Source organism: Pteropus alecto, unplaced genomic scaffold, assembly GCF_000325575.1.
Source record: "Pteropus alecto unplaced genomic scaffold, ASM32557v1 scaffold146, whole genome shotgun sequence".
Lineage (NCBI taxonomy): Eukaryota > Metazoa > Chordata > Mammalia > Chiroptera > Pteropodidae > Pteropus > Pteropus alecto.
Window position 1 is genome coordinate 27,440,971 of NW_006442107.1, and position 26,063 is coordinate 27,467,033.

Sequence of the window (26,063 nt, forward strand, 5' to 3'; positions counted from 1 at the left end):
CCATTCTAGAATGAAAGCACCCATGGACAATGAAGTAGCTTATGGATCCCTTGCACTAGAAAATAGAACTCCATGAAAGCAAAGATATTGTTTATATTCTTCACTTCTTTTTAGTGCCTAGTATGTAGGAAGTAATTAATAAGTGTTGAATAAATACATAAAAATCAGAAAGTTGATCTTTTTTAGAGAACTTCTGATGGTGGTTTACCATTTAATTTCCGTGTAAACTAGTAATTGCAAATTAAAAGTAATTTTTTTTTATTATGAGTGAAACAGAAAAATGGAATTACATAATTGGCCCTGATATATATTGGTTAACCTAATTCAACAATTGTTCCATATTTGGTTATACTCGCTTCATGTGTTTATTTTTTTTGTGGTTGTTGAATTGCAGGTGTGTGAATCTCTAAAAACATGTATATTTTCAATTTTGATATTCCTTGGTATTATCTAATACCTAATCCAACTTAAATTTCTATGATTTTCTAAACTGATCACCTTGTATGTTTTTTTTGTGTGTGATTAGGCACTATTATTATTACATAGTTATTATAGGTCTTTCTAAGTCTTTTTTCAGAGTAGAGCCTCCTCCTCCTTTTCCATGCCAGTAATTTATCAACAAAACCCAGTCACTTGTACTGTAGAGTGTTTCACATATTTCTGTTTACCTCTTTGGGATGTCATTGAACTTGTTCCACTATTTGTTCAGTATCCTGAAAACTGGAAGTTAGCCCTAAAAGTTTGACTTGATTTAGGTTCACTATTTTTTTCCTCAAGCAAGAATCATAGCTAATCTGTGTTTATTATGGTATTTTATCACAAGAGACAATAATGTCTGATTGTCCTACTTTTAGTGATGATGGATCTTTGTATTCACTTGTCTAATATGATGATAAAGTTCTCCTTTTACTCATCAGTTAAAGATTTTTGCTTGAATTAGTTATTTGATATACAAAATGGTGATTTTACCCCACCCCAGGTTCTTTCATTCCTTCTTAATTTATGATCCACAATTCATCTGAGAAGAAATTTCTTTTGTCAGTTAGGGTCATTGGTTTACTCTGAAACACAGCTTTTATAGGAAAGGCAATATCATGGTTTAATTCTTTTTCTTTAATTGAAAATTACCAGTCAGTACAATAATGCTAGTGAGCGCTTTTTGGGTGTTTTTGTTTTGTTTTGTTTTGTTTTGTTTGTAAATTTATGGTTTTTTAAAATATATATTTAATATTCTTCATTCATTTTGATGTGCCATCACACTGGCTACTCTGTCTTCTTAATATCAACTTTCTTGGTCTTTGATGCAATCTTTCTTGTTTTCTAATTTAAGATATCCTAGAATCTTCTAGCACATGGTCTACCCTAGACCTGGATTCAGCCATTACTTCTCATTCCTTTCAGTGAGGAATGGTATTTAGAGGCCACAATCTGAGTGTTAGTATTGCTCATTGCTACTGGGTAAAATTGCTTCTAAGTTTTTTCAGTTGATAACATGAATATTTTTGGAAAAGAAAAGAAAAACAATTCATATTGACATTCTGGGTTTTTATTTAATCACTTTGATTTTATGCTTTTATTTCATTTTTCATATTGAAAATCTTGATTCTTAACATTAACAATTACTTATTTGCTTTATCCTACAATATGTTTAATTTCAAAATAATACTAATATAATTACTACTAATAAAACTATTGCATTAAATATGTCTTCTTTGCAGTTCTGTTTGTCCTTAATATATTTCTGTCTGTATAAATCATTAAAAAAAAGTTAGTCTCAAGTTACTCAAAATGATTTTATTGTGATCATATCACCTACTTGATGTTTTGGTTTTATGAATTACTTTGTTTTTTGTTTTTTGGTTTTTTTTTTGAATATTTAACAACATTCCAAAGTCAAATATAAGGAATATTTCGAATAAGTGGCATTATCCCTCTATTCTGTTTTCTTCCTCTTTCTTTAGTAATTTTATTAGTTTTGACTTATCTTTCCTGTTTTTCCTGTTATAATGCTAAGCAAGAAAAAATGTGTTCATATATCTTTTCCTTCCTTAAAAAAAGGTAGCGTATTTTATTTATATAAATATAAATGTTTTTACTCCTTGCTTTTTTTTTTCTCTTAACAATAGATCACTAGGTCTCAGAGTCGTTTTATATAAACTATGCTCTTTTAATTTTCTTGGAGAAAACTTTTAAGGAACGTGATTTTTAATATCAAAAATATATATACTTTTGTTTGTACTGTTTAAGTTCGTTTACAGGTAAATTTTTAAGAATTGAAATAAAGGAATTTTAGTGAGCTGAATGAGTAATGCTGTTCACTTGCGTAGGAGAGCTTTAGATATTTTGAAGTTTCAAAAACAATTTTTTAAATGTATAGCAAAAGGGGATATTTGGCGCCATTGTGACATTTCATATTCATGTTCTATATTCAGTTTCACAAGGTAAAAATACTTCTTTTTTCTTTTATTAAGCTTCAAGTGGAAATAAAGAAATCATTTCACATATTAGTCAACATGGAGGAAAATGGCCTTACTGGTTTAAAAAAATGGGTGAGTTATTCTGAATGTCAAAATTATATCAGTATTATGTTGACTTGATTCATAATTTCATCTTAATTTTTCCAGAAAATATTCAAAAGTTGGGGAATTACACATTGAAATTACAAGTTGTAGTTAATGAAAGTAACGCAGACACTTATGCTGGAAGACCACTACCATCTAAAGCAATTAAATTTTCCGTTAAAGGTAAGCAACACACTAATATATAACTATATGCTAAAGGTGACATTTTAAATCAAGGAGGAATAGATAGGTAATTTAATAAAAGATGTTTGACCAGTTATTTAACCATCTTGATTTTAAAATGATTTTGTAATTCTTCTTTATAATTATATTCCTTCTAAATTTTGAAGACGTCATTGTTTTCAAGCTTTTTTTGTTGTTGCTGGTGAAGTCTAAATCTATTCTGATTCCTGACCTTTGCATGTGAACCCCTCTGCCCTGTCCTTCTCCCTAATCTCCCTGTTCCCTAACCCCCAGATGTTTAGAGAATCTTTTTTTGTCCCAGTGTCTGCAATTTTAAATTCTAGAGTTTTCTTTGAATTACTTTGATTTCCTACTCTGTTCATCTTTCAACAATATCTGATATTAAGATGTTGGACCTCTTGACTGATGTACTAATATTCTTTTTTCTAGTTTCCATCTCTTGCTTTTAATTTTCTACTTTATGAGAGATTCCCTTAATGTGATGCTCTACACTTTCAATTGAGTTTTTCCTCCCTGCTGTCATTTTTTAGTTTCTAAAATATCTTTTTTATTCTGTGGTTATTTCCTTTTAGTATATTCTGTTCCTACCTCATGGATTCAGTATCTTTATTCTCTGAGCATATTAATAAGTGGCAGTTTCTCTTGAAGCTTCTAAACTCTATATTCATAATCTATTTCCTCCATGTTTATTTTTCTGTTTGCTCTGGCTCTTTCATATTAGGTGCTATCTTACATGACTGGCGATTTGCTCACATTTAAGGTTTAAAAACTTTTATTTCATTTGGAGAGATTATGACATTGACATTTTTTAGGTTTTTCTCTCTTTGTTCAGATTTCCCAGAGTGGAGCCTTCTAGTCTCCTGCTAGGAGAGTAAACACCTGGCTGCCAATATTTGGGGAGCCAAGCTGGGGAAGACTCTTGCAAGTCTCCCATTTATTATGTAATCTTTCACTTGATTTTCCTATTTTCAGTAGACTGTGACACCTTTAGCAGTTCTGTGTCCATCCCTCCTTAAATGTACGTACTCTTTTTACCTCTCCCAGAGAATAAACCATCTATTGCTGGGGCTTACTTGAGGAGTGCAATTGACTGGCTCTATGTATTGAGGGGTGCGAATCTTTGGACTGCTTCTTAAACAGACTTCAGCAGATCTTCCTTTTTTTTTTTTTTTTTTTTTTTTTTTCCAATTTGATATAGTCATTCCTGAGATTCTGGGGTGTCCTATAGAGTGAATTAGATTGGATCTCTGCTTGCTTTCTGATGATTGAAGATTTGAGGTTCTTGGGTCTTTCTGCTAAGTCAGTTACACATGTCTATATGTTCTCCAGCTTTTAAATGCTGTTACTCTTTTTCTTCATTATTTTTGTAGGTTTAGGCCTCTTAAAAAATATCGAGTTTTTGGAGAGAGTTGATCTAAGTGCCTGTGATCATCTTGCCTTTTATAGTAAGAAGGGCCATCATGGAGATCTTTCTTTTTTGTCCATATAAATCTTCACACTCTGTTAACGGCTGTGGAACACATTCCATAGTATGGACATGCTAATTTAAGCGCTTTTCTGTTGATGAACATTTACAGTTGTTTTCTAAATTTTTGGTTATTACCAATTCTATTGGTATATGGGAAAATAAATTATGCTGGTTTGTGTACATGTGCTAGAATTTCTCTGGGGTAGATACCAAAAAGTAGAATTGCCAGGCTGAAGTATATGTGCTTTAACATTTTAAATTTATTTACTGTCAGAGCACTTTCCCAAAAGGTGATGCCATGGTGCCCTCACCAACAGACTGTGAGAGTTCCAGTTTCCCTATGATCATTCCTGGCAAACCTATATACTTATTTAGCCTCTTTGGCAGTTAAATTATTCCTTTTATTATTAGGTTGTATACCTCTTTTGGCCTTTATTGGACGTTTTATGTCATCTCTGAAAGCCTGTTCATTTGCTTTGTCCATTTCAATAGTTAAAGATGTGGTTTGCAAATTTGAGCTTGTATGTGAATCACCTGGAGGGCTTATTAAAACGGACTGCTGGGCCCCAATCCCACAGTTTCTGACTCAGTAGGTTTAAGACGAGCCCTAGAATTTGCATTTCTAATAATTTCCCAGTTATAGCTGAAGCTGTTAGACTGGAGACCATGCTTGGAGAGCAGCTGGTTTATGAGAGGTTTTTTGTATCCTGGATTTTAATCCTTTGTTGCATGTGTTGTGAATATTTTCTCTTATAGACCTTCCTTTTTAACTTTTATCTTTTAAACTTTATCAAGTCATTTTATACCTTTTTAATATGTGTTTAATAATGTTTTGTCTTAGTTTTTCCTATGGTAAGGTTATATTGTATTCTTTATTCTAATAATCTGCTAGAATTTTACTTTCATGTATGGTGTAAGGTAGAAATCTAACATCATTATTTTCCCAAGTGGATTATAGATATAATTTATGTAATTTTTTGCATAGATTTAAAACATTGTCTTTATCATAGTCTAATTTCCCATACATAAATGGATCCGTTTTGGACCTACAGTGAATTTTCTGATCAGTGAATTTGCTTTTCATTTTTATCTTTTTTTTTAAAAGAGGGTAAGCCGGAGAAATTTTCATTTGGTCTTCTCGATCCTCCTTTTCGTGTTGGAGTTCCATTCAATATCCCTCTGGAGTTTCAGGATGAATTTGGTCATACTAGTCAACTAATAAATGATATTCAACCAGTTCTTGAAGCAAGGTAATTTGAAACATCAATTTGTATTTGACTTTTTTATTTGCTAAGCAGTTACTCTTTTTATAGCTTAAATTTGTTATATGTAGTTAACTTCAGTATTATTAAAATGTTTAATGAGTTTTTATGATACCCTGGTGATTTATTTAGCCCAAATCTAAATAAATGTGACTACAGTGTCATATATATATTGGCTACCAAAAGTTTGTTTTGACTATATTTATTGTTAAAGTTGTTTAGATAAGACTGATTGCTCTGTCTTACTCCATTTCTTTTTGCAAGTATGATAATTATTAGTAATACCATGTTTATTCTGTTGTTTGCTTAGAAATTGTGGCCATTTAAACTGAGAGATACTGCCTACTAGTAGGTTTTGAACCTCCTAATGCAATTTAGTTTGGTTTGTTTTAAAAACTGTAGAATAAAGTTTGTGCTTTCCATGCAAATTTGAATCATTTCTTAGAATTTGCTTTTACTTAATAGCCTTTTAAAGTGGTGTGATTGGCTTATATTAAGAAATAGCTCTTAGAAACTTAACAGTGTATCTAATGATGTAATTGAGGATGTTCATTATTTTACACTATCTCTTTTTGTGGCACCAGGGGAAAAGTTCTTTATCAGTTTAAAGAGCATGAATGCTAAGTATTTCTTTTTTGCACTGGCTGCCAAATTTGTCTTTTTGGCCCACTTTTCATGTATGCTTTCTGTTGTTCTCATGTATTATTTTTCCTTGCGGTGTAATTGTTTACTCTTTCAATCATTTGAGCATGTACTATATTTCAGGCATTTGCTTGTTGGAGAGAGAAGTGAATAGGACATTGTATTTGCCTTCTAGAAATTCACAGATTTAGTGAGATGTAGATAGTTTAGTGTTAGATTTATTCCGTGGTTAAATTCCTGAAAAGCAATACATGGGTATAAAAAATATTCAAAATGAATTTTTTCAGATTTTTGTTCTCAAGTTGCAAAAAGATTCTTGTCTTTTGACACATTACATTCATTTCAATATTAAGCAGTAAAGGAAGAGTTCAATACAGTTGACCCTTGAACAGTGTGGGGATTGGGGCTCTGACTCCTGCACAATTAAAATTCATATATAACTTCTAACTTCCCCAAAACTTAACTAATAGTCTCTTCTTGACTGGAAGCCTCACCAATAACATAAACAGTTGCTTAACATATTTTGTGTGTCATACGTATTATATACTGTATTCTTTCAATATAGCTAGAGAAAAGAATGTTAAGAAAATTATAAGGAAGATAATATTGCATTTGCAGTATTTATTGAAAAAATCTTCATGTAAGTGACTTGCAAAATTCAGTTCCATGTTGTTCAAGGGTCCAAGAGTGCTTAGACGTTCTTTTTTTAAATAAAACACTAAAAGAAGCTCATCTAGTCACAAATAAAAAAGTATTAGTGCATTAGTCAACACTTGTTGTTTTCAATTATTACTTCTGTCTTATCCTTGATAAGATGTTCTTACATAGGAAGTCTGTCACATATGTATATTGGTAGCTAAGACAGACTTAAAAAAAAATCTTGGCAGCGTGGCTATGTGAATTTATCTTCAATAAAGTATGACCATTGTCTGAGTGGGTTTTTGGGGGGTTATTTTTGTGTTTCCTATATTTAAAAAAAATTATTCACGTATGTCTCGTAAAGAATCAAATCATTTGATAAGGTTTGTTACTTGAATCTTTTAATAACTACTGCCATATTTCTAAGTAACTTTTATATTGCTACTTCTTGATTGTTTACTTTTAGGCATTATTTCTTGACTTAATGGTTATGGAAGATGAGAACATTTTCTCTTGTTGCCACTTCTATTACAAATAAACTTCCATTCTGTTCCCTCAATTTCCAGTAAAGTTACATTTTAGCTTGATCAGCATTTACTTTATTACAAGTATATGTAAATGCTAGTCACTTTCTTTATTGCACAACTTTGTTTTTGTTATACTTTTTCTTTGCTAAATTTATTACAGATTGAACCCTAAATTCTCTGCCAATTGTCTGGTCTCTTCTTAAAGTGTTTAAGTGCAGAGACATCTTGGAGACATCTCTTTTGGAACTTGTGATGTGTTCCAGTCTAGACCAGTTGTTTTTATGCTCATTAACAGTTGTCATTCTGTTTCTTCCTTCACTTTCAACCTGGGGATTTTCTTTGTCTTCTGTTTTTTGGGAAATATAATTAAAAACAAAAGCTATACCCAGCCTAGAAAACATCTTCACAAATGAGGGGAAAAAAAACAATTTTATTATTGAATAAACATTAAGCCAGAATGTGATGTGGAGATAAAGAGATTGTAAAAACTATAGGAGCTCTTACTCATTTATATCAATAAGTGGATACAACTCATTATATTCCATGTTTTCAAGATAAATTGCTGTGTCTTTATGTCTGGCTGTGGGATTTGAAATTGAGAGTCAGCTGACCACAAGTTAAGCCCAGGAGACTAGGAGGTAGGGCTTTATCTTCTTTGATGATTACACTAAAGAGAGATGGCTCTCAGGTACCTGAGGAAATAGTCTCAAATTGTGTGAATCTGTTAAGTGGCTTATTTAGCATTTAACCTTTCGTGTATCTCTTGTTTTTTAAAAGAATCCCTTTTGCTGAACAACATCCTTCACTAGTTTCCTAAGAAAAGATACATGTGACATGTGACATAAAATTACTGCTCTAAAAATGCCTTTATTCTTCCTGATACTTGATTGATTTGAATCAAAAGTTAGACACTATTTTTCATCAAAATTATGAGCATTACTTCATTTTTGCCTTTGAGCTTTCACTGTTGCTGATAAATTTAAACTTGGTTAATTTCCCTTTTTTATGTTTCCTGTGTATTTTCTCTGGAAGTTTATAGGGTCTAGTTTTTATTCTTAATTTTATTTTATTTTGTAGGTTCCTTCATTATTCGAAGTACTTCATTCTCTACCTCCCATCATCACTGTTTTCTCTTTCTGGGATCCTTATTTATTTGATAGTGAACCTTCTATCTAGACTGGTTCTCTGATTTTCCTAATTTTTCTGTCTTAATCTTTTTATGTTTCTTCTTTACTTTCTTTATTTTTATAACTTTTCCATTGAGTTTTCTCTGCTGTACTTTTAATTTCCAAGAGTTCTTCCTGACTTTCTGAATGGTCTTTTGTAGATCCTGTTTGTTTCATGAATGTAATTCCTTTTTTCACTGATAAATAAATGATGATTTAAAAAAAAAAAAACTTTACCTGCACAGATAATTTCTGTTGTCTCAGTGTTAGTTGCTTTTTGTTGGTTTTTCTCTTTTTTCCAGTTATCTGGTAATCATTGGTTATCTGCTTATTACTTAATAGAGAACTAAGTGCACTTGGAGACTCGTGTGGGAGAGGCTGTTCACTGAACTCCACCGAAAGATGATCTGTCTGTAACACTTTGTTGAGGGGAAATCCTGTTGTCAGTATCCTTAAGTCTTTTTTTCTTGGGCTGGAAAGTTTTCTTAAAGAAAAATCTTTAGTCTCTTGCCTGGAGGGGAATATTTTGGTTCTCCAGGTTCCTAGCCAGTCCAGGAACAAGGCCAGGGTGGGAATGGAAATGGAAAAGTCTCAACATCCATATGCATTCATTCAGGATTACCCCTTCTCTTTTTAGCATTTTATTCTCTCCTTCAATTTATCTGCTTTTCCTTGGTTTCAGAGATTCTCTACTTTAACGATTTTCAGAGAATAATCTTTTAGTCATCTGCCAGTGACAGAGAGGGGAGATCTGGCGATATAGATTTCGTTTATTTTTGCTTTTCTCTTTTGACCCCATTTCTAGAGGCACCTAGTACAACCAATTCTGCATAGTACCTGGGAATTCTGTGATATAGATTGGTTTCCACATTTTTCCATTGCTATTTTTTAAGCACTTTTTAAATTGAACTATAATAGACAATTAGTTGATCATATTTACAGTGTACAATTCAATGAGTTTTTTCAATTATAGTGGTATACAATAATAGTTTCAGTTGTACAGCGTAGCGATTAGAGATCTATATAATTCACAAAGTAATCCCCCTATAAATTTTGTACCCCTCTGCCCCTTACGTATTTATTACAATATTATTGACTATATTCCTTAGGCTATACTTTTTATCTCTATGACTGTTTTGTAGCTATCCATTTGTACTTCTAAATTCCTTTTCTCTTTTTCACCATTTCCTCCCATCTACTAACCCTCAAAATGTTCTGTATCTATCAATTTGTTTCCAGTTTTGTTGTTGTTTATTTTGTTCTTTAGATTCCACATGTATGTGAAATATTATGAGATTTGTCTTTCTCTGTCTGACTTACCCCATTTAGCACAATAACCCTCTAGGTCAATGGTCCCCAACCTTTTTGGCACCAGGGACCAGTGCTCCTATGAGAATCTAATGCCTGATGATCTGAAGTGGAGCTGTGCTGATGCTAGTGCTGGGAAGCAGCTGCAAATACAGATGAAACTTTGCTCACTTGCCTGCCGCTCACCTCCTTCTGTGCAGCCAGTACTGGTCTACAGCCTAGGGGTTTGGGACCTCTACTCTAGGTCCATCCTGCAATATCTTTTCCTGTCCCCTTACTTTTAGTATGCGTGTGTGTCTTTTAATCTGAAGTGAGTCTCTCGTAGGCAGCATATGTAAGGGTCTTGTTTTCTTATCCATTCAGCCACCCTCTGTATTGATTGGATCACTTAATTCTTTTTCATTTGAAGTACTTGTTAATAGATATGTAGTTATTGCCATTCTTTATTTGTATTTTTGATACATGGTTTTTCTTCTTAAAGAAGTCTCTCCAACATTTCCTCTAATGCTGACTTGATGGTAATGAACTACTTTAGCTTTTTCTTATCTGGGAAGCTCTTTATCTGTCCTTGGACTCTAAACGGTAGCTTTGCTGGATAAAGTAATCTTGGTCATAGATCCTGGGTTTTTATCACTTTGAATATTTTGTGCTAAGTCCTTCTGTCCTGCAAAATTTCTTTTGAGAAATCAGTCTTACGGGTGCTCCCTTGTAGGTAACTGTTTTTCTCCTGCTGCTTTTAAGATTCTCTCTTTGTATTTAACCTTTGGCATTTTAATTATGATGTCTTGGTATGAGCCTCTTTGGGCTCCTCTTTTTGGGACTCTCTGAGCTTCCTGGGGTTGTGTGTCTATTTCCTTCACCAGGTTACGGAAATTTTCCATCATTATTTCTTCAAATAGGTTTTCAGCTTTTTGCTCTTCTCTGGTACCCCCATAATGCGAATGTTGTTACATTTAATGTTATCTTCATTATTTTGGATTCTTTTTTCTTGTTGCTGTTCTGACAGGGCGTCCTCTGCTACCCCATCCTCTATCTCAGTGATTCAATCCTTTGCTTCCTCCACTATGTGGATTCCCTCTAATATACTCTTTATCTCAGATAATATATTCTTCATTTCTGAATGGTTCCCTTTTATAATTTCCATCTCCATTTTTATGGTTATCTCTTTGTTAAAGTTCTTACTGAATTCATCTATTCTTCCCCTAAGTTCATTGAGTATCCTTATAACCAGTGTTTTGAACTATGCATCTGATAGATAGCATTACACCATTTTTCCTGGAGCACTGTTCTCTTCTTTCATGTAGGACATGCTTCTTTGTCTCCTCATTTTGGCTGCCTTTCTGTGCCTGTTTTTATGTATTAAGCAAAGCCCCTAAATCTCCCAGTCTTATTCGCCTGGCTTTGTATAGTAGGTGTACAGCGACATAGTCCTGAGAGGGATCCAGCTACAGGCCAAGTTTATCCCCAGCCGGTGCCCCTCCAGGTCCTCCTGGTAGGATTCGGCAAGCAATCCCCAGATGGCTAATACCTGTGCTGTGCTTGTAGTTCCCTCAAGAGGCCATGTCAGAAACTGAGGCTGGGTGCCATCAATGTAGGACTTGGAGTTGCTCAGAAAGGGGCACAGGGCATGCCAAGGACCCCACTGAATACAGCTTGGGTAGGGCTGCAACTTGAGATGGGCAGAGTTTCAGGGAGTCCTCTGGGCAGAGCAACCTATGTTATTCAGTTTGATGAAATCTCTGCTACGGCGGTGCCTGTGTTGGCACCCTGGGAGTGGGCAGGGCTCAACAGAGGAACAGTGGATCCCACCAGCACTCTACCTGGGAAAAAGCCTCTCCTTTGGCTCTTGCCCTGAAGGCCAACAACTCAACATTCCCCTGTAAGTCCCTGACCACCCCATCCCCACACCCTCACCGCCAAACCCCACCCCTCCCACCCCCCACAGTAGATGCAGCTCTGGAGCTCAGAGCCAGCAAGTCGGTTACCGCAAAAGTTCAGTTGTGGTGGCGGCCCCTTTAAGAGTCTGCACCTGCTGGCTGCAGCTTTTGCACAGCCTCTGTCTCACTCAGCTGCGTGGGACCAGGCAGCCTCTCAACTCTGCCCCCTCCTACCATTGGAGGGTGATTTTTTATTTCTCTCCCTAGTTGTAATGCCTCTGTTCATCCAGACCCCAGGCAACTCTGCTTGTTGTTTGCTCTGTGTTTTCATCACATTTCTGGTGTGGTCGCCAGAGGAGATGTACAAAGCTTCTAGCTCTGTGCCATCTTGCCTCTCCCTCTCCATTGCTGTTTTTTTTTAGGGTTCAAATTTTTGAGACTGTTAGGTCATTTGTTACTATCTATTCTATTTTCTAGCAGCAAGTTTTGTTGTCTCTTCCCTTCCTCTCTTTTCTTATCTTTGCCTTTAATAGTAGATTAAAGAAATCTTTGTTGTCTTTCCTGAGGTTTTAAGAGATAGTGAAAGTAGATGTGTGCCTTTAATGAACCATCTTTCCCAGGGAGTCTGCTTTATATTATATGCCACTTTACATCTTTTTTCAAACAAAGCATGTTGTTTAATTTTTACAATTTATTCAGATAGTTCCTGTAAATATTTAAATTTCATTCTTAAGAAAAATTAGTTTTTTTCTCCGTCATGGTGTGCTTTTTCCCTTTTTCTCTCATCTTACCCCTTAACAAAGTAAAATGTTTACACTGTAAGGATTTACACGTGTTCAAAAGTGATTTAAAAATAAAATTGCTCATGGTAGTAGATTAGGGATCTCAATACATATTTGAACAAGATTACATCATCATAAGGCTATATTTGATTGTTTGGACTTCATCTAAATATGCCATTCAGTTTAATAAGTGCCAAAAATTCTCTAAATTCCCACTGGGTAAAAAATTTGAAAGAATTCATGATGAAGTCTGAAGAAATGCTTAAACCTGGCCCATTTGGATGATTTTCCCCCCTTAGGCCTGTATACATGATCTAGCATTTGATTATTTCCTACTTGTATCCTTACTAATTCAGCATATGAAGTTTTATATTTTACAATATATGTATTGTTTACAGTGTTTAGCTTACTGGTATCACTTAGTTCAGTTATTTCTTCCTATTTTAAAAAATGCTATTTTATTTAAATAAGTTCAACATGTAAATGACATTTATGAGAAAACACATTTGTGGCTTATCTGTAGGTAATGGAGGGGAAATTAAAAAATAACTTATTTTTTTCCAGTGGTTTATCTTTACAATATGAAGAAATAACCAAGGGACCAAATTGTGTAATTCGAGGTGTTACAGCTAAGGGCCTTGTAAACTCTTGTCAAGGCAAGGTAAGCATTGTACATAAATATTATAATATATGTTTATTTTTTATATGGTAAAAATGAAATTGGAAATTTAAAATTGAACAACCTATTTTTATAACAAGATGCCACTAATGTTGGGTTCTTAGGAATTAATCAAGATTGTGTCATCTGGCTTAGCATTTACATCTTTAAGAAAAATTAGAATGTTGCTGCTGTTTTTATTACACATTTATTAATTAAATATTTTTCAGCTGTCTTCATCTCCATTTCATCCAGTCTTTTCACATTCAAAACCATTTTCAGCAGTTATCCAGTACTATGTTTTTTTCTTTTTTCTCTTCTTTATCTTTTTTCATCCATTCTTGAATTCTTAAAATAGAAACAAATATTTGAGAAACTTTAGCTCACGTCTATAAAAATATTGGGTTTGGTATTTGGATAAAAGGAATTATATTGGGAGGGATAAGGTTAGGGAAGGTAAAGCCATAAACTCTGATAAGATAATTTTTCAGTTATCTATATAAAGCAGCTGATAGTTTTATATGAATAAAAGTAACACTGTGGTTAATAACTTAAGTAATATGCTACTTTTTCTTTTTACTGTATCATTACCTTAAGTATATATTCAAAAATTTTCCCTAGAAAATGTTTAAAAGAGAGCATATGAGTTCTAAGTACTATATACTATACTACAGTGTATTATCAAATCAAATTAAAGATCAAGTTTTGTACATTTTTCTGAATTAGGATTTTCTGAGACAAAGAACTTTAATTCATAGAAAATTTGGCTCTAGTGAGATAAACTTAATAAAAAAATTTTAAAATTTTTGAAAACTTTTTATTTAGAAATAACTGTTTACTGAAGAGTTAGAAAGTTAGTATAAAGAGTTCATATATACTCTTTATCCAGCTTCCTCTGTTAATATCTTATATAACCATCTCATTTTTATCCACACTAAGAAATTAGCATTAATACAGTATTATTAACAAAACTATGGACTATGTGGTGAACATTTCTCCAGTTTTTTTCACTGTTATTTTTTCTATTCCAAGATCTAATCCAGAACACCATAGTACATTTGGAGATTTTTAGATTTGGGGGTTTTTTCACTGGACTATTTTCCCACATTTGGGAAAATGCCCATCCTGATTTTGATTACTATTCAGAGGGTTATACCTTTTAAATCTGAAGAGATTCTTGTCTGTAAAGAAGCAATATATCAGTTTTTTCACCTGCATCTCTTACATACATATATGTAATTTTAGTCAATATAAAATTGCTAAGTAGATTTCTATAATGGTATGAAAATGAAAAGCACAAATAAATTAGAATTGAGGTGATAAACTAAGTATTTATTTAAATCTTGGATTTAATTAAAATTTTTTCAACAGAATTTTAATCTGAAGGTTATTCTGCCGGGTTTAAAAGAAGACTCACAAATTTTGAAAATTAGATTACTACCAGGTAATATTATTTTAAGAAATACTCCTAATTATTTATTTTAAATAATATTCTTATGATAATGTATAATGATACTTAAAAAGGCGAAGTGTCTTTTGGTTTGATTATGGTTTAAGTCTTGAAAATATTATTTGAATGTCAAACATAGCACTGACAGAAATGACCAATTAAAAAACATGAAAACATTAAGGAAGACTCTAGTGATGTTCTAAAAATAAACTTGGGAGAAAATTTTGAATATTCAAAATGTATTGGGGAGCTATTCTTAGAGATATAATTACTAGACTTATATTAGAACTGGATCTCCTTTACCTTTTCTAATATAACTGTAACTTTCATATTTTGAGAAGAAAAGTTTCTCAAGTATTTATGTTGTTAGTTTGATTTAATGACTTACAATTTGAAAATAAAGTTACATTAAAGTTACACAGGGTAGAAAATGCTAGCTAATTTGAGAGGGCAGTGTATTGTAGAGATTCAGAGTATATTCTGGACTTAGCCCTTCTGGGTTTATATCTAAGCTGTCACCTAGGATCTAGATAAACTTGTTCTATGCATCAGTTTCCTCATGTGTAAAATGAGATATTTACTTTCATAGAGTTTTAAGGGTTAAATGAAAATATAGGCAACCCTCGATTTGCGTGTTCTGTGGTAACAGTTCCATTAGGCATGAGTTCTCAAAACAGTACTGTGCAAAGTGAGGATTGCGTGTGCTTGTAAAACACCTAGAACAGTGCTTGGGATGTAAGTTTTAGATCTGATATTAACAATATCAAGTACAGCATAGGGTTTATAGTCAGTAATATTGTAATAACCATGTATAGTGCTGCATGGGCACTAGACTAATTAGGGGCATCACTTCATAAACTATATAAATGTTTAACCACTATGCTGTACACCTGAAATTAATATAAAATAATACTGAATGTCAACTAATTGAAAAATAAAAAACATAAATTAAATGGGAAAAAACAATATCATGATTATATCTTTGTTCATATATGATGATTTTTAGCATGAGTTATCTCTATGTCATAGCTTGTCACATTAAAGTAAGTCTAGACATCAAACATTTTTATACAGTTTAGACTTTCGTACTGGTTTTAAGTGAAAAGAAACATATTAGCTATTTCCTTTTACAAATACAAGTAGTTTGAAGTTTCCCTCAAGCATGAATTGAAATAGATATAAAATTTGGCACATTAATAGAAGTATGATAAAAAATCATTACATATTAATAAATACTTACAATGCTTTTATTTTAGAGGTTAGCTAAAAATGTAGATTGGAGAAGTGAAATTCTCAGTAACCAGATAGTTCTAACAATTTCTTGGAATTTGGGAGTGAAAGTGGTAGGAACTAGCATGTTATGGTGATCATGGTTAAAAGGTTTCAAATTACAAACCAGGTCTTAAACCTGAGTCTGCAACTCACTAGCCATATGGCGTGGACAAGATAGTTAATATCTCTGTATCTCAGTTTCCTCATCTGTAAAATAGGGAAAATAATACTACCTTATTTATTAAATCATTGTGAGCATTATATGAGAATAGTGCTTAATTAAAACTTACGTTGCCTGGCATGTAGTAAAAAATTAACTAGTAATATAAAATTAGTGCTTCTGGTAACTGTTCTTTGTAAACTTGTGTTACTAGCATTTAGTATAAATTGAATTTTAAAATATCAGTATTTATAGAGCACATCAAGTAATCTTGCTGCAGAAGTGTAAAACCCTCTTTTAATCTTAGAAGAAGCTTGTGTTGTAACTTGCTTATGAAATCAGTAGTGGGCAATCTAACAAATTATCTGATCGTATCATTACATGAACTGGTCCTTTGAACATTACCTAAAACAGACTTGTAGTTACATGTACCTGAGAAATCAGTCATTGTATAAATTAAAGTTAGTAAATAAAAATGTAGTTTAGTAAATATTTACTTTTCTTCTTGAATACTTTTCTCCAGGATCTTTTTAAGATTTTATGTATCTAGGTGATTTCTAGCCTAAGTTATCACTATATCATAGCTTGTCACATAAAAGTAAGTCTAGACATCAAATATTTTTAAATAATCATGACAACTCTGGTCATATACAAAATCTATGTATTGGAGGAATAGAAATGATGAAACATGGATGGTACTTATTTTTTCTTTCTCAGCATTATTTACAGAATATTAAAACTTGAAATGTTAAAAAGTATTTCTTTTGCTACTTCAGTATTTTAGTCTTGAAACTTGAATCTTTATTTTATTATTAATTTCCTGGTAGGTCCCCCTCGTCGATTGAAAGTGAAACCTGATTCTGAAATTTTGGTTATAGAAAATGGAACAGCCTTCCCATTTCAGGTAGAAGTTTTGGATGAATCAGACAATATTACAGCACAGCCAAAATTGATTGTTCATTGTAAGGTAAGCTATTGTAAGATAAAAACATACAGATTTTGAGTCCTATCGTAGTAAATGGAAATGTAGTAAATGGAAATATCTTTTAGCTGCTTTATAGTAAGCCTTAGGTCTTTAATGATTATTCCATGGAGAAATTTGTAGAATATCTTATTGCCAGTAGTTTTCAGCATCCCTAAGCCAAAAAAATGTCAGTTATGCTGAGTTTCATAAAGAAATTTGTGAACTAAAGGTTCCTCCTCTCTTCTTCCATGGTTCATTCACCTCATTTCAGATCAGGTATTTAATTTATGAATAGAATGATAGAAATGTCCTTCAGGATTGGGTGTGGATGGCTAAATGAAGATGAGTAAAGACCTCAAAAAGGAAAGGAAAACCCAAATAAGTAAAGTAAAAAAAAAGAATAGTGGTTGAAGAAGTAGGAATTTCTTCTAGAATGAACTTTACTTTGAAGTATAGAAAATTATCTCTTTCGTTCAGAAAGTTTCTAGAATATTAGTGAGTTTTACTTAGAATTTTCCAGGTTATAACTGGAAATAGTAGCTGTAGGTAAGTATTTGAAAATTTAAATAATTATTGAATAATCAGTTAACATTTATTGCGGTCTTAAATTATTGTGTATGCTTCTAATAGTTTTCAGGTGCACCTAACCTTCCAGTCTACACTGTGGATTGCAGTAGTTCTGGAACCAGTATTTTATCAGGATCTGCAATTCAAGTTCAGAATATTAAAAAAGACCAGACCCTTAAAGCTAAAATTGAAATACCCGTAAGTTGTTATTGTTATTCATTGATATTATAATGAGTCTTCATACAAATATTCTTTAAGAGCTTCATAATAAATTCTTTAAAGTTGTTTGACTTTTTAAAATAAGGTATTTGTGGTTCTTTTAGCTACGGGGGGGAAAAGACAACATGAAATAGTATAGTGAATAATTTAATCTATCTGTATTGAATATTAGTAATTTTCTTGATAAAATCTTTTATATCTATAGCTATTATTGATTTACATATTCCTCAAATTAATTTTTCTTATATTAAAATATGACATCAGTTTATTTTTACATTTGCTTCTTAGACAGTTAGATAAATATTCCCACTTAAACCACCACTGAAGGCTGTATAAACATTTAATTTGTATGTATAATTAGCTGAAGGCGAAGCCATCCTGATATAAGCAATTGATTCCCAAAGGATGCTGAATGGGATAACAAATACTTTACTAAAATCTTAAAAGTAATTTCTTTATAATTGATATGGGAAAATGATGAGTAATCTTATTCCAGTCTATTGATGCCTTTCTATTAATTATATATCAAATAACATACCTTGAGCCTCAGAAGAGAAAAGGACAGTATTTATTTTTTTAATTAGAATGAGATGACTTGATTTTATTCCAATTCTTTTCTTTCAAGCTCGTTATATTTGATAATCTTCAAATATTTGTTACACATTTCCTTTTTTACAATAATGTGGACAGCATAGTTTTGAGTATCCTATCTCGCAAAAGATCAGGAAGATTTAGGAAGAAAAGACTTGAATTTAGGGAGGAATCTGGGCTTGGAAGCTAGAGTAACAAATATAAGAATTATGTAAATACTGCAATGCAGCAACAGACAAAGGACCCCAGAATCCAGGTCGGTTAAGACACAAAGGTATATCATATAATATAGAGTTAGAAAATGTTATTTAAAGGCAGTGACTCTTGAGTTTGAGTCAGGCAAATAGGATATGTGTATAATTGGAAGATGGATTATTTGTCTAATATTCTGTGAGGTAGGAATTTTAAGTTATTCATGTGGATGGGCTTTAATAAGAATGACTAATGAGAAAGATATGAGCTAAGTAAGATTGTAAAGGTATTTTAGGCTTATGCTTATTTTGAATTTTGTATATCCTGTGGAATGCACTATATCTAGATTATGAAAATAATAGTGTAATATTTTCATTTTGTGTGCCTAACATCAGTTTATGCAGCATAATCCAGCTTATCTTTACTCATCTGTGGAACACTGATAAGTTATAAATATGCCAGCTTAGCCCTTAAGGCATCTGGAATCCTTATCTAGCTAAAGCAAACTCGTCCACTTACTTCAGTGTATAATGCATGAAAAAGCACTAGAAACTTCAGTGTAAGCTAACATCATTAAATAAGATATTTTGCGGCAATTATTTGTCTCTGATTTTATGGAAAGTTTTAAATTTCCTACATCTTTATTCTTATATGTTGGTCACTGACTCTGTTTCATGTAATTAAAATTTTATTACAAATAAGGGGAAGGGAATCCTTTTAAGTCCAAATATACTAGTTTTTGATTTTAAAAATGTGGCCACTATCATTATTTATGACTCGATGGTATAAAACATGGAATTATTAATAGTACAGTGCCCTCTTAATGACAAAACCTATGAATGTTAACAGTATATAAGGTGATCTTCCACAGTATTGAAATAACTTCTTAAGCAGTATAAAACCAAAACCGTTTTCAGTACAGATGTCACTCAGGGTATATTTGTATTTTCTTCCCTTCCTAGAGTTGTAAAGATGTGGCATCTGTGGAGAAGACAATTAAGTTGCTTCCCAGTAGCCATGTTGCAAGATTACAGATATTCAGTGTGGAAGGACAAAAGGCAATCCAGATCAAACATCAGGATGAAGTTAATTGGATAGCAGGCGATATTATGCATAATCTTATTTTTCAAATGTATGATGAAGGAGAAAGAGAAATCCATTTAACATCAGCTTTAGCAGAGAAAATTAAAGTAAGTTTTTCAAACTGGTTATTTGCAAGAATTTTATTTTATGCTTGGAAGACAGACTCTGAACAAGAAGTTTTATTGGGTAACCTCTAAGAAGCAGCTTATCACAGAAATAATACTATTATTTAAAATTCCAGGCTAAATAAGAATTTTTTTCATATACTAGTTTGAAATGTGAAGGATTCATGTGTGACAGAATTGTACTTAGAAAAATGATTTTGACTCTTAAACAAAATTCCAATCAGGCATTTTGTCATTTCCTGACCAGCTGTATTTCTGCATTCACAATCAAGATCACCACCTTACCAAAGCAATATATTTGTAGCTATTTTGAAGGCACTAAATTAAAAGTCTGTTAAAGGTAAATAATGAAACAGTATTGTTAACTCTGTAGAATAGAACCTTGATTTGGCTGTTTGAAATCGGTGTACTGCTCTCTAAAAGCATGAATCTTAGAAAATAGTTTGATTGGTCCTCAGTAGCTTTAGGTGGTTCTCATCAATCTGCTGTCGATTAAATGTATTATTTATACCCTGACAGGGTGAATCTATATATTGAAACTTCACTTGTCACTTAACAGAAAACCAAATCAAACCAATTAGATTGTTATCACAAAGTAGACAGTTCTGACATTCTTAATGGTTAATTGAAAGAATAGTAGACAATCTATGCTTGCTTCATTAAAAGTACAGTCAATTCAGCTATAATGAAACACATGCATTCCCAAAAATCACTGTACTATGTAAAATGGTACAATAAAGATCACAGAGGTTGTGGGGAAAATGGGAATTAGAGGCATAATACTCACACCTCATCAATCGTTAATAAAGATAGGAGACTAATAAAATAGTACCAAAAACAGTAACAGTAACATATTACATGATCAAGAAGTTTGTAAACACTTTAAATATATGTCAGTTTACTTGTGGAAGTGAGTGCAGAAAGGGTCATAATTTGTGAGTTACTGTGGAAACTGGTGGAAACTCTACTAGATGTAGACACATGTGGCTCAGTACACATAATTAGCTGAGGTGGCTGGCAGGTGTTTGAGGTTTTGTATATTTCTACATGGCTCAGTTTAGTTGGGTACAGTTTTCTGTGTTCAGCTGTTATAAAGTAAAATTTGTTTTATACTCAAATTGTTCTCCGATATTTTAATTACATTAGAACAAATTTGTATTTTCAAACCAAGCGTTATAGCAGAACAAACTGTACTTTTTTCCTTGACATTCAAAGAGAGAAAAATTCAAATCTTGTGTGAGAAAATAATATTCTAAATCTTAATGTTTCTTTAAGGCAATTAGAGATTAATATCCCTCCATCCCTGGAAAGCCAATATTTGTGGACCTTTATGTAAAGAGATCCCAATTAAATAAATATTTGGACATTTGCAATTGGGGACGGGATGTAGAAATTACTTTTTTGTATTGTCATATCCTATAGCCATCTTGAGTTTCCAAACATAGGATCTGATATTTTAAAAACAAAAGTTCAACTGACTTTATTTTTAAAATCTTATTTGGAATAACCCTTGTTTCAGCCAGTTTATTTTTTCCCTTCATAATGAGGGAAAGGATGATCGAGAAAGAAATAATCCTGAAAGGAAAGTAAGTCATTTTTATCTGTATCAGGAGATTTGAAGACGAGTGGTTTAAAAGTAGGGCCAGGAGCCTAGCTTCTGAACTGGTTCCTTGCTGTCTCATAACAATGTTTCCACATTCTAGTTTCTTACCAAGGTTAAGAAGAAACATTGACTGGAGAACCTCTTCTTGTATATAATCTTTTTGCCATTCTCTAAGTGTGTGGCCTGCATTTGATACATTTTGCCTCAAATTTAGTAGTTACCTATATCTTAGTTTCCAAAGATTTTAAAACATGCACCTCTTTATTGACAATAAAAGATATTAAATACTATTTTATTATAGTTTTTAAAGTGGTTTTTATAGTCTTTAAAGAGTTCTCCAGCATTGAAGAAAGTCAACACAAACAGTCTAGCTTGCTTCTTCCACTATTAAAATATGATAAATGAGACTTAAAGATGGTTTAAAAATATAAAAAGGTGACTAAGATTAGAATAGCATAAACTAGGATCAAAATATTAGAATGTTAATGAGTTAAGAATCACTACTGTTGAAGGTTAAAAGAGAAGTTGAACTAAAAATTCTTAAATAGAAAAGATTAGAAGCTTCAAAGTAGGAGAGTAATCAATTTTAAAATATGGTTCCAGTAACAAAATGTGGAATGCAAGAGATGTAAAATTAAAATAGAAATAAAGCATTCAAGAGTGGATTAAGACCACATGGTGGCCTGGATAATAATTACATCAGTGGACGTAACTCGTTTTCTCATCCTGCTTAATAAGGGTCCACCTAAATCTCGTTTAAAGACTGTATTAAGATTCTTTTTTTTAAAAATTGATATCCCTCAGAAATGATCACATGGTTTGCTCTATATGTTATTTTTAAACTATGACCACAATGATAATCTTGTGGCAAAACTCTAAAGAAATGACTTAAGAATTTTTATTATATTGCATTGAAAGATGTGGCAACATTAACAGCAAAGATAAATAAGATACTGTTTTTTATCATAGTAATGTATGAACCACCATTCTTGTCAAAAAGGGGACTTTCTTTTTCCTCAGAGGTAAGTAGAATGGGTTATAATTTAAGAGTCTTAATTTAGTAAGATAAGTGGCAGTAGGAGGGCATTGGACTAAGCTTTATATTCTTAAATATGTAATCTTTCTCTTAGGTTAATTGGACTCCTGAGATTAACAAAGAACACTTGCTACAGGGTCTGCTTCCTGATGTACAAGTACCAACATCTATAAAAGATATGCGTTATTGCCAAGTTTCATTTCAAGATGATCATGTATCTTTGGAAAGTGCATTTACAGTAAGGTTTGTGTGCACATTTTATTTGGAGGTATTTCAAATTTCAGCGCATGGCAACAAAAATACTTTGTTCCTAATGTAGAAAATACCAATTTCTGTGAAATATGGTAGTTCATCTTTGGGATAAAGCTCGACTGGAGGTAATGAATAGTTTCTTAATATCACTATAACCCTCTGCTTAATTGGCTCCTCTAGTATCTGTAAGAACTGTGCAGGCAACAGTGAAAACACCTGCAGAATGACAGGCATGAAAAGTATAAAATATGTACTGTGATCAGTCAATGTATTGTTCAGAAGGAAAAATTCTTGCATTGATTAGTGATGATTTTCAAAGCTGAGTCCAACCATACCTACTCTATAGAACTGATAGGAAAGGTAAAGACAGGTAAATACATTTAAAAACCTATCTATCATCCTGGCCTCTCAATTCCTTGTCCACCTCTTTTCTAATAACCTCCTTCACTTTAATTCCTCTACCTATTTTGATACTATTCCCAACACTTAGACTAGCTCCATATTTGAGACAAAATTTTCAGATATGCTAATCTCCAATCATAGCTAGATCTTTTGACGAGTTATTCTTACCTACCTTTTCTTTCTCAATGCTCTCTTTTCATTATTTCTTTTTAATCCAGCATAGATACTGTGACTTAGCACTTCTGTAATATTTTTTTGTCAGTATTCTCTTTACAAATAGGCTTTTCTCTATATCCTTTGGGTTAATTGTGATCTATAAATTGAGTATTACTGTAGTTAAGTTTTAGAAAGTGAGATACATATGTGTATATGTACATATATATCTCTTTAGCATATTGAAACTAATTTTTTTCTATAATAGTGTAACTAAAACCTCTTAACTTGTTAACCAATTTCAGACCCCTTCCCGACGAACCTAAACATCTAAAATGTGAGTTAAAAGGTGGGAAAACAGTTCAGATGGGCCAAGAGCTTCAAGGAGAAATAGGTTAGTATGGCCTGCTTTTTTCCTTGAAATACTTATATAATATGTCCTTAAATTCATGTTTTGGCATACATAATCTGGAAAGAAAGCTTTGGGTTTATATATGATAATTGGTTTAAAATCCATTGTCGGAAAAGATTGAACATTTTTTGCTATCTTTGCTTAGGCAGATATAACTGCAATCAGTTTGACAAAAATAGTTTGTTGGAAAAATTTTGGCTTTGTTAGAAGTAATAATAGCTGATGTTAAAAGTATAAAGTAAATATGTGAGTGAATTTATGTATCCCATATTTTTTATATATATAGGATATTATGTAATATTAAATTACTTTATTCAAATTTTTATGGTAAAAAATCTGATTAACATCAATATTATATTAGATATATTAATACAAATGTACTTATGTAGATTCTTGATATTTTTTGTAGTGATGATAAAAGTAATTTTTTACAAATATACATAAAGACAGCAAGCTTGTGAGCATAGTTTTTTTGAAGTGTATATTTATAGATATATCTTTTATTGAAAGATAACACTTTAAAATTAAACTCTCTTTTTAGTTGTAATAGTTACAGATCAATATGGAAATCAGATTCAAGCATTTTCACCAAATTCTTTATCTACCTTGGGAATTGCTGGAATTGGACTTGATAAGTCACAGTTGAAAACTACTTTTCAGGTAATGGCCGCTTTTCATAACAATTGGCGTATGCCATTGGTCTACATATAACAAAATTTTGGGAAAACTAAAATAACTAAAATTTGATTTTACTGTTTACAATTAAAAATCATAAAAGGCATTACAGAAACTTTTTATAAGGAAAATTTTGAACACTCGGCTCCAGTAGTCATCATTTCCTCTTTACCGTCTCATTTTGAAGCAAATTCTATACATTGCATCGATTCATCCATAAATACTTTGATATGCATATAAAGGAAGTTTTTCATGCAGCTATTATTTAAATAAAATTTCTTAGTGCCCACACCCTGCATTAAAATAATTGTGAAAGTTTGCAGTTGTGTAGTTAATTGATATTAGCTTGAAAAATAAGAACTGTGATACACTTACTTCAGTTTAAAACAAGCAAACATTATGTATTCTGCTTAAAGAGATCAGTCAGCTTTCGAGAAAAGGATATGTTGGAGTTGGGCCTGCAAGGAACCTGCCAGGCCAGAGTAGGTGAAAGAGGAAGAATTCTAAAACCCAAGTAAAGTTGACTCTATTTATACTATTTAATACTTTTTAAAAGTCTTCCTTTTAGAGCCTTCATTACAGTTTTTACTGACAGAATATCATAAGAATAGCCTCCTTGTTGCTTTTCCTAACTAGAGTTTCTATTTCCACTGATCTGTTATGTTGTGATTTTCTGATGTTCAGAACACCACTTTTACTATATCTTAGCACTGTTGAAGAACTTTTAATGATGTTTTGTTTACTATACAAAGATAGGTTTCCTCTTTGATTTTCAGATTCTTCTATTACCTAGCTTTACCTTATGTTTAGATGATATAAGAAGATAACTGTGCTCCTGCTGTTATGCATGAACAGTCTGCAATCACTTTATGCACAGACTCCCATCCTCTTTCACTAATTGCTCATAAATTGTAACTTCCCACATCTTTAGTTTCCTCAACTATTAGATACCTATCAGCATGTAAACATGCTACGATATGTCTCATCTTAAAAAATGTTCCCCACTCTGCCCCCCCAAAAAGCACACCAAAACTTCTTTGGCTCTGAATCCTGTCCATACACTGCCTTATTTCTCTCTTCCTTTTTATTGTATAACTCCTTGGAAGAATGTGATTGTATATCACATTGTATGTTTTCCCATCCTTTTTTGTCATTCCCAAGCAGGCCCCACTCAACATGTTTTTCTGCCCTATTCTACCTGACCAAATCCATTGTCAATTTTCAGTTCTCATTTTACGCCACCTATCAGACCTATCAGCATTTTATACTATAATTTTAGATTCCATCACCATGGCCTAAAAATTCTATCTTCACTCATTTTCAAACAATAGGAATCTACCCCCAGTCTCTGCTGATAGAAAAAGAGCCTTACCTGACAGAATAATCACAAGAATATCCTCCTTGTTTTTTTTTTTAAAGTAGTTTTAACATCATTGTTTCTTAAAATAATTTCTGCATCTACATGAAATTATTGCTACTCTGAAGTACTTCCCTTTGATAATTTCAACATTTTCAGAATTTTATATTTTAGTCGTACTTATCTGAAATTTATAAAGGCATATACAAATTTCATTTTCAAGATTTGAAGTAAAACCAGAATAGCTTCTAACATGACATAAAAAAGAAATTACCTCTTTAAAAGAGCTTTTGCTGTTTCACTATTAAATGTGAAATTCTAGCTTAGACTACATATTTTGAACTTTCATTGTTTTACTATTGAATATTTAATTTGTTTTTTTTTTTCATTTGTTGTTGTTGTTGTTGACATTGGTTAACAAAATCCAGTAAGTTTCAAGTGTACAATTTAACAGTA

The 26,063-nt window shown here is 32.2% G+C and overlaps 1 protein-coding gene across 1 annotated transcript in view; it reads left to right on the forward strand.

The window, feature by feature from the left end:
- SMCHD1 (structural maintenance of chromosomes flexible hinge domain containing 1) overlaps window positions 1–26,063 on the forward strand; it is a 142,827-nt gene that overhangs the window by 60,289 nt on the left and 56,475 nt on the right. The window contains exons 18-28 of the mRNA XM_006920053.3: window positions 2,472–2,549; window positions 2,625–2,744; window positions 5,339–5,483; window positions 13,001–13,097; window positions 14,466–14,538; window positions 16,804–16,943; window positions 17,571–17,705; window positions 19,472–19,699; window positions 22,451–22,599; window positions 23,469–23,557; window positions 24,117–24,235. Coding sequence (XP_006920115.1) covers window positions 2,472–2,549; window positions 2,625–2,744; window positions 5,339–5,483; window positions 13,001–13,097; window positions 14,466–14,538; window positions 16,804–16,943; window positions 17,571–17,705; window positions 19,472–19,699; window positions 22,451–22,599; window positions 23,469–23,557; window positions 24,117–24,235 — 1,373 coding nt within the window. The remainder of the gene's footprint in view (window positions 1–2,471; window positions 2,550–2,624; window positions 2,745–5,338; window positions 5,484–13,000; window positions 13,098–14,465; window positions 14,539–16,803; window positions 16,944–17,570; window positions 17,706–19,471; window positions 19,700–22,450; window positions 22,600–23,468; window positions 23,558–24,116; window positions 24,236–26,063) is intronic.